At 48.2% G+C, this 9,262-nt stretch overlaps 1 protein-coding gene across 1 annotated transcript in view; it reads right to left on the reverse strand.

Moving 5' to 3' along the window:
- Positions 1 to 310: 310 nt before the first annotated feature.
- Positions 311 to 9,262, reverse strand: part of RABL6 (RAB, member RAS oncogene family like 6) — a 31,669-nt gene continuing 22,717 nt past the window's right edge. The window contains exons 10-13 of the mRNA XM_083424389.1: positions 8,627 to 8,813; positions 2,271 to 2,454; positions 971 to 1,029; positions 311 to 523 (exon numbers count right to left, since the gene is read on the reverse strand). Coding sequence (XP_083280515.1) covers positions 359 to 523; positions 971 to 1,029; positions 2,271 to 2,454; positions 8,627 to 8,813 — 595 coding nt within the window. The 3' untranslated portion in view covers positions 311 to 358. The remainder of the gene's footprint in view (positions 524 to 970; positions 1,030 to 2,270; positions 2,455 to 8,626; positions 8,814 to 9,262) is intronic.

The following is a 9,262-nucleotide window of genomic DNA, read 5'->3' on the forward strand; positions in this document are numbered from 1 at the left end:
GGAAGAGGAAGCGGAAGTGAGGAACAGGAAGAGGAAGTTAACAGGAAGAGGAAGCGCCCGCCCCTTTTTCTCGCGGGATCAACCAGTCCGGAAAGAGGGGGGGAAACGGTGGGAGATACCTGAGTTCCCTGCGCCCCCAAGCAGGAAGTGCGGGGGCGGGACTTCCTCTTCCTCCGGCGCCGCCCCCCGGAAGTCCACAAAGTCCACGGAAAGCGCCGGAAGGACCGTTTTTTCGTCACGGCAAACAAGGCGGGGTCACATGCAGCGCAGGAAGTCCCGCCCCCGCAGGAAGTCCCTCCGAAGCAGCAGCGTCCGTCCAAAACAGGGGGCGGGACTCGTTTCCAGGAAGTGGGCGGAGCTAGAGCTCCTCGTAGTCCCCGCCCCCCCGGGCCGGCCCCGCCCCCAGGAAGGCCTCCAGCTCGTCCAATGGGCTGGCCTTGGCTTTGGCCCGCCCCTTCCTGCGCCCGGCGCCCTCCGCTTCCTCCTTGGGCTTCTTGGGGCGGGTCTTCCTCTTCTTCTCTTCCTGCGGGATAACGAGAGACAGGAAGTCAGGGGGCGGCGCCCGGGAAAGAGACAGGAAGTGAGGTGGCGGCGCCCGGGAAAGAAACAGGAAGTTGGGGGAAAGAGACAGGAAGTTTGGGGCGGCACCCGGGAAAGAGACAGGAAGTGAGGGGCGGCGCCCGGGAAAGAGACAGGAAGTTGGGGAAAGAGACAGGAAGTGGGGGGCGCGCCCGGGAAGGAGACAGGAAGTTGGGGGCGGCACCCGGGAAAGAGACAGGAAGTTGGGGGAAAGAGACAGGAAGTGAGGGGGCGGCGCCCGGGGAAAGAGACAGGAAGTTGGGGGCGGCGCCCGGGAAAGAGACAGGAAGTTGGGGGCGGCGCCCGGGAAAGAGGCAGGAAGTTGGGGGCGGCGCCCGGGAAAGAGACAGGAAGTTGGGGGGCGGCGCCTGGGAAAGAGACAGGAAGTTACCTCTTTGCCGCTCCGCTTCTTCTTCTTCTTCTTCTCCTTGGAAGGCGGCTTGTCCGGATCTGGAGGGGGAAGAAGATTCTGTTACTATTATTACTATTATTACCGTTATTAATATTACTATTATTACTATTATCACCATTATTACTATTACTATTATTACTATTACTAAGCCGCTCTGAGCCCGGCCTTGGCTGGGGAGGGCGGGGTATAAAAAATTATTATTATTATTATTATTATTATTATTATATTATTATTATTGCCGTTATCACTATTACTATTATTGCTATTATTGCCGTTATCACTATTACTATTATTACCATTATCACTTGCTATTATTGCTATTATTACCATTATCACTATTGCTATTATTACTATTATTGCCATTATCCCTATTACTATTATTACTCTTATTACCATTATTACTATTACCATTATTACTATTATTGCCGTTATCACTATTGCTATTATTACTATTATTGCCGTTATCCCTATTGCTATTATTACTCTTATTACCGTTATCACTATTACTATTATTACTATTACTGCCGTTATCACTATTGCTATTATCACTATTATCCCTATTACTATTATTACTATTATTACCATTATCCCTATTACTATTATTACTCTTATTACCGTTATCACTATTACTATTATTACCGTTATCACTATTGCTTTTATTACTATTATTACCGTTATCGCTATTACTATTATTACTATTATTACCGTTATCCCTATTACTATTATTACTATTATTACCGTTATCCCTACTGCTATTATTACTATTATTACCATTATTACCATTATCACTATTGCTATTCTTGCCATTATCACTATTACTATTATTACCATTATTATTATTATTATTATTATTATTATTATTATTATTATTTGTTGTTGTTGTTTTGTTGTTGTTGTTGTTGTTACCATTATTACTATTAGGATATAAGTATGATTATTACCATTATCACTATTACTATTATTACTATTATTACCATTATTATTATTATTATTATTATTATTATTATTATTATTATTATTATTATTATTATTAAAATATCATTATTACTATCAGAGTATAAATATCATTATTACTATTAGGATATAAATATTATTATTGTTGTTGTTGTTGTTGTTGTTTTGTTGTTGTTGTTACTATTACTATTATTAGTACCATTACTATTACTATTATTGTTGTTGTTGTTGTTGTTACTATTATTATTATTATTACTACTACTATCATTACCATTATTATTATTATTCTTATTATTACTATTATTACTATTTTTACTATTCTTACCTTCCTCGCTGCTCTCCTTCCTCGCCGCCGGCTCCTCCAATCCCAGCCCAAAGAGATCCGCCTCGTTCTTCGGCCGGAAGGCGGGGGCCGGCGGGGGCGGAGCCGGGGGCCGGGTGGGCGGGGCTCCGGCGTCGGAGGCGTCCGATAGGTCCGAGAGGGCGGGGAAGCGGTCCTGCAAAGGCGGCTGGGAGGAGAAAGCTTGCCTTAGGATTCTGGGAGTTGTAGTTTGAGGAGTCTAAGGCGCTCTATTGCCGTTTCGACACAGCAAAGGATTCTGGGAGTTGTAGTTTGAGGCTTCTAGTCCCTAAAGGATTATGGGAGTTCTAGTTTGAGGCTTCTAAGGCGCTCTAGCCCCCCAAAGGATTCTGGGAAATGTAGTATGAGGCTGCTAAGGCACTCTATTCCACGTTCAGCACAGCAAAGGATTCTGGGAGTTGTAGTTTGAGGCTTCTAGGCCCCCAAAGGATTCTGGGAGTTGTAGTTTGAGGCTGCTAAGGTGCTCTATTGCCGTTTCAACACAGCAAAGGATTCTGGGAGTTGTAGTTTGAGGCTTCTAGTCCCTAAAGCAGGGGTGTCAAACTCAAATTCATCGGGGGCCGCACCAGCAGTTTGGTCACCCTCAAAGGGCCGGTTGTATCTGTAGGACTATGTGTCCGCCGCCGCTGCTCGGCTTCCTCAGGCCAAGCTTCCCCTGGTGCGTGGTATTTGCTTTTGTGCTCTCTTTATTTATTTTTTGCAGCAGCGACCTTGCTCAGCCAGCACCCGTCGCGCGTGGGTTGCTTGGAGGGGGGCTCGCACAGAGCAACCCGCTTTCCGAGCCAACCCTCCTCCAGCCCACCTTAACAAGGGCCTAGGCTTGCTAACTTTGCGGCTAGACCTCGGTGTTTGTACACACTGCAGAAAATGTGCAGGACTTTAAAGGTGCAGCGACCCTCCCGCATCCAGCCTGCCTTTCTGGGAGGAGAGGAGGAGGAGGAGGAGGAGGAGGAGGCGGCGGCGGGTGAGTCACCTGTGCAGGAGGGAAGAGCGAGCGATGGCCCAGGATCAGGCCTCTCCGATCAGGGCCAAAGGTGAACCGAGGGAGGAAGAGAGAGAAGGATCCCTAGCCTCGTGCGCAGCGGCGGCTCTTACGCGCGCGGACCCCGCGATGGCGCAGCCGGTGTCGTGTGCTTTGCTCCATCCAAGCGGGCAAAGCGAGGGCAGAGAGCCGGGAAGCGATCCGCATTTCCCAGAAACAAGCGCCGCAATGGGTACTGCGAGCCAGACAGGCCTTGACAGCGGAGGGCGGGCTCGATTCGGGGCTTGGCGAGGAGGAGAGAGAGAAATCCGAAAGGGCACCACGCGGCTGGGTTGGGTTGCAAATCAAGCGCGTGAAAGGGTTGCCTTTTCCAGAGCCGGACAGGCGCGGAAGGAGCGTTCCTGCCTTTGTCATTGATAAAAGGGCTTGCGGGGGAAGGGGGCGGCCCTTACGGACACCAGGAATTGCTGGCTACACGGGCCACATGACGAGGTCTGGCGGGCCGGATTTGGCCCGCGGGCCTTGTGTTTGACACCCGTGCCCTAAAGGATCCTGGGAAACATAGTTTGAGGCTTCTAGTCCCCAAAGGATTCTGGGAAACGTAGTTTCAGGCTTCTAAGGCGCTCTCTAGCCCCCCAAAGGATTCTGGGAGTTGTAGTTTGAGGCTTCTAGCCCCCAAAGGATTCTGGGAAATGTAGTTTGACGCTTCTAGTCCCCTAAAGGATTCTGGGAGTTGTAGTTTGAGGCTTCTAGTCCCCCAAAGGATTCTGGGAAACGTAGTTTGATGCTTCTAAGGCGCTCTCTAGTCCCCCAAAGGATTCTGGGAAACGTAGTTTGAGGCTTCTAGTCCCCCAAAGGATTCTGGGAAACGTAGTTTGAGCCTTCTAAGGCGCCCTCTAGCTCCCCAAAGGATTCTGGGAAATGTAGTTTGAGGCTTCTAATCCCACCAAAGTATTCTGGGAAACGTAGTTTGAGGCTTCTAGTCCCCCAAAGGATTCTGGGAGTTGTAGTTTGAGGCTTCTAGCCCCCTAAAGGATCCTGGGAGTTGTAGTTTGAGGCTGCTAAGGCGCTCTATTCCCCTTTCAGCACAGCAAAGGATTCTGGGAGTTGTAGTTTGAGGCTTCTAGCCCCCTAAAGGATCCTGGGAGTTGTAGTTTGAGGCTGCTAAGGCGCTCTATTCCCCTTTCAGCACAGCAAAGGATTCTGGGAGTTGTAGTTTCGAGGCTTCTAGTCCCCCAAAGGATTCTGGGAAATGTAGTATGAGGCTTCTAAGGCCTCTCTATTCTCCCAAAGGATTCTGGGAAACGTAGTTTGAGGCTTCTAAGGCGCCCTCTAATCCCCAAAGGATTCTGGGAGTTGTAGTTTGAGGCTTCTAAGGCGCCCTCTAGTCCCCCAAAGGATTCTGGGAGTTGTAGTTTGAGGCTTCTAGTCCCCCAAAGGATTCTGGGAAACGTAGTTTGATGCTTCTAAGGCGCTCTCTAGTCCCCCAAAGGATTCTGGGAAACGTAGTTTGAGGCTTCTAGTCCCCCAAAGGATTCTGGGAAACGTAGTTTGAGCCTTCTAAGGCGCCCTCTAGCTCCCCAAAGGATTCTGGGAAATGTAGTTTGAGGCTTCTAATCCCACCAAAGTATTCTGGGAAACGTAGTTTGAGGCTTCTAGTCCCCCAAAGGATTCTGGGAGTTGTAGTTTGAGGCTTCTAGCCCCCTAAAGGATCCTGGGAGTTGTAGTTTGAGGCTGCTAAGGCGCTCTATTCCCCTTTCAGCACAGCAAAGGATTCTGGGAGTTGTAGTTTGAGGCTTCTAGCCCCCTAAAGGATCCTGGGAGTTGTAGTTTGAGGCTGCTAAGGCGCTCTATTCCCCTTTCAGCACAGCAAAGGATTCTGGGAGTTGTAGTTTCGAGGCTTCTAGTCCCCCAAAGGATTCTGGGAAATGTAGTATGAGGCTTCTAAGGCCTCTCTATTCTCCCAAAGGATTCTGGGAAACGTAGTTTGAGGCTTCTAAGGCGCCCTCTAATCCCCAAAGGATTCTGGGAGTTGTAGTTTGAGGCTTCTAAGGCGCCCTCTAGTCCCCCAAAGGATTCTGGGAGTTGTAGTTTGAGGCTTCTATGGCGCTCTATTCCTCTTTCAATAGAGCAAAGGATTCTGGGAGTTGTAGTTCAAGGCTAATCCCCAAAAGGATTCTGGGAAATGTAGTTTGATGCTTACAAGGCGCTCTATTCCCCTTTCATTATTTCCCCAAAGGATTCTGGGAGTTGTAGTTTGAGGCTTCTAGTCCCCCAAAGGATTCTGTTCTCCTTTCAACACAGCAAAGGATTCTGGGAAATGTAGTTCAAGGCTAATCCCCAAAAGGATTCTGGGAAACGTAGTTTGAGGCTTCTAAGGCGCCCTCTAATCCCCAAAGGATTCTGGGAAACGTAGTTTGAAGCTTCTAAGGCGCCCTCTACCTCCCCAAAGGATTCTGGGAGTTGTAGTTTGACGCTACAAGCCCCCCAAAGGATTCTGGGAAACGTAGTATGAGGCTTCTAGTCCCCCCAAAGGCTTCTGGGAAACGTAGTTTGAGGCTTCTAGTCCCCCAAAGGATTCTGGGAAACGTAGTTTGAGGCTTCTAGCCCCCCCAAAAAATTCTGGGAAACGTAGTTTGATGCTTCTAATGTCTCTCTAGCCCCCCAAAGGATTCTGGGAGTTGTAGTTTGAGGCTTCTAGTCCCCCAAAGGATTCTGGGAGTTGTAGTTTGAAGCTTCTAGTCCCCTAAAGGATTCTGGGAATTGTAGTTTGATGCTTCTAAGGCACCCTCTATCCCCCAAAGGATTATGGGAATTGTAGTTTGAAGCTTCTAATGTCTCTCTAGTCCCCCAAAGGAGTCTGGGAAACGTAGTTTGAGGCTTCTAGTCCCCCAAAGGATTCTGGGAGTTGTAGTTTGAGGATTCTAGGGCGCTCTATTCCCCTTTCGACACAGCAAAGCATTCTGGTAGTTGTACTTTGAGGCTTCTAGTCCCCTAAAGGATTCTGGGAAACGTAGTTTGAGGCTTCTAAGCCGCCCTCTAGTCCCCTAAAGGATTCTGGGAGTTGAATTTTGAGGCTGCTAAGGCGCTCTATTCCCCTTTCATTCTTATTTCCCGCAAAGGATTCTGGGAAATGTAGTTTGAGGCTGCTAAGGTGCTCTAGTCCCCTTTCGACACAGCAAAGGATTCTGGGAGCTGTAGTTTGAGGCTTCTAGTCCCCCAAAGGATTCTGGGAGTTGTAGTTTGAAGCTTCCAAGGCGCTCTCTAGCTCCCCAGAGGATTCTGGGAAACGTAGTTTAAGGCATCTAGTCCCCCAAAGGATTCTGGGAAACGTAGTTTGAGGCTTCTAGTCCCCCAAAGGATTCTGGGAAACGTAGTTTGAAGCTTCTAAGGCGCCCTCTAGCCCCCAAAGGATTCTGGGAGTTGTAGTTTGAGGCTTCTAAGGCGCCCTCTATTCGCCCAAAGGATTCTGGGAAATGTAGTTCAAGGCTAGTCCCCCAAAGGATCCTGGGAAACGTAGTTTGACGCTTCTAGCCCCCCAAAGGACTCTGGGAAACGTAGTCTGAGGCTTCCAAGGCGCTCTCTAGCCCCCCCCCAAAGGATTCTGGGAAATGTAGTTTGAGGCTTCCGGTCCCCCTAAAGGATCCTGGGAAACGTAGTTTGAGGTTCCTAAGGATCCTATTCTCCCAAAGGACTCTGGGGAATGTAGTTTGAGGCTTCTAAGGCGCCCACTAGCCCCCCAAAGTATTCTGGGAGACGTAGTTTGAGGCTTCTAATCCCCCAAAGAATTCTGGGAAACGTAGTTTGAGGCCTCTAGTCCCCCAAAGGATTCTGGGAGTTGTAGTTTGAGGCTTCTAGTCCCCCAAAGGATTCTGGGAAACATAGTTTGAGGCTTCTAAGGCGCTCTATTCCCCTTTCATTATTATTTCCCGCAAAGGATTCTGGGAAACGTAGTTTGAGGCTTCTAGTCCCCCAAAGGATTCTGGGAAACGTAGTTTGAGGCTTCTAAGGCCCCTCTAGCCCCCCAAAGGATTCTGGGAAACGTAGTTTCAGGCTTCTAGTCCCCCCAAGGATTCTGGGAGTTGTAGTTTGAGGATTCTAAGGCGCCCTCTAGCCGCCAAAGGATTCTGGGAGTTGTAGTTTGAGGCTGCTAAGGCGCTCTAGTCCCCTTTCGACACAGCAAAGGATTCTGGGAGTTGTAGTTTGAGGCTGCTAAGGCGCCCTCTATTCTCCCAAAGGATTCTGGGAGTTGTAGTTTGAGGCTTCTAAGGCGCTCTAGTCCCCTTTCAACACAGCAAAGGATTCTGGGAGTTGTAGTTTGACGCATCTAAGGCGCTCTCTAGTCCCCCAAAGGACTCTGGGAGTTGTAGTTTGAGGCTTCTATGCACCCTCTAATCCCCAAAGGATTCTGGGAGACGAAGTTTGACGCTTCTAGTCCCCCAAAGGACTCTGGGAAACGTAGTTTGACGCTTCTAGTCCCCCAAAAGATTCTGGGAAATGTAGTTTGACGCTTCTAATCCCCCAAAGGATTCTGGGAGTTGTAGTTTCAGCCTTCCAGTCCCCCAAATGATTCTGGGAAACGTAGTTTGAGGCTTCTAGCCCCCCCAAAGGATTCTGGGAAACGTAGTTTGACGCTTCTAAGGCGCCCTCTATTCTCCCAAAGGATTCTGGGAAATGTAGTTCATGGCTAATCCCCAAAAGAATTCTGGGAAATGTAGTTTGATGCTTCTAAGGCGCCCTCTAGCCCCCAAAGGATTCTGGGAGTTGTACTTTGAAGCTTCTAATGTCTCTCTAGTCCCCCAAAGGATTCTGGGAAACGTAGTTTCAGGCTTCTAATGTCTCTCTAGCTCCCCAAAGGATTCTGGGAAACGTAGTTTGAGGCTTCTAGTCCCCTAAAGGATTCTGGGAAACGTAGTTTGAGGCTTCTAGTCCCCCAAAGGATTCTGGGAAACGTAGTTTGAGGCTTCTAGTCCCCCAAAGGATTCTGGGAGTTGTAGTTTGACGCTTCTAATCCCCCAAAAGATCCTGGGAAACGTAGTTTGAGGCTTCTTGTCCCCCCCCAAAAGGCGCCCCAAAGCCTTCTGGGAAACGTAGTTTGATGCTTCTAAGGCGCCCTCTAATCCCCAAAGGATTCTGGGAGTTGTAGTTTGACGCTTCTAATCCCCTAAAGGCTTCTGGGAAACGTAGTTTCAGGCTTCTAGCCCCGCCAAGGATTCTGGGAAACGTAGTTTGAGCCTTCTAGCCCCCCAAAGGCTTCTGGGAGTTGTAGTTTGAAGTGTCTAAGGCGCCCCAGAGGATTCTGGGAGTCGTAGTTCCCCCGCCCCCGGCGCCCACTCACCCCCCTGGCGTCGGCCGAGGCGTCGCTCTCGAACTCGGGGTCGTCCATGACGAAGGAGAGCATCTGGGCCGCCACCGGCCCCTCGGGGTCGCTCTCCGACTCCTCGCCGGGCGCCGGGAGGCTCCGGGTTCCGGAAGGTTCCGGCGGCTTCCGGGCCGGGGAGGAGCTTGAAGGCGGGGAGGCGGGGCTGGGTAACGAGAGGGAGGAGAATTGAATGATCGTTACAGCGCCATTATTATTATTGTTAATTTCCACTATAATAATAATAATATAATAATAATGGTAATGATGATGATGATGATGATAATAATAATAATAATAATAATCATTTCCATAATAATAATAATATAATAATAGTGATGATGATGATGATAATAATAATAATAATAATAATGGTGATGATGATGATGATAATAATAATAATAATAGTAATAATGGTGATGATGATAATAATAATAATAATAATAATGGTGATGATGATGATAATGATGATAATAATAATAATAGTAATAATGGTGGTGATGATGATGATGATAATAATAATAATAATAATGGTGGTGATGATAATAATAATAATAATGATCATCGTTTCCACTATAATAATAATATAATAATAGTGATGATGATGATGATGAT

Source organism: Podarcis tiliguerta (genome assembly GCF_965153285.1).
Source record: "Podarcis tiliguerta genome assembly, chromosome: Z".
Lineage (NCBI taxonomy): Eukaryota > Metazoa > Chordata > Lepidosauria > Squamata > Lacertidae > Podarcis > Podarcis tiliguerta.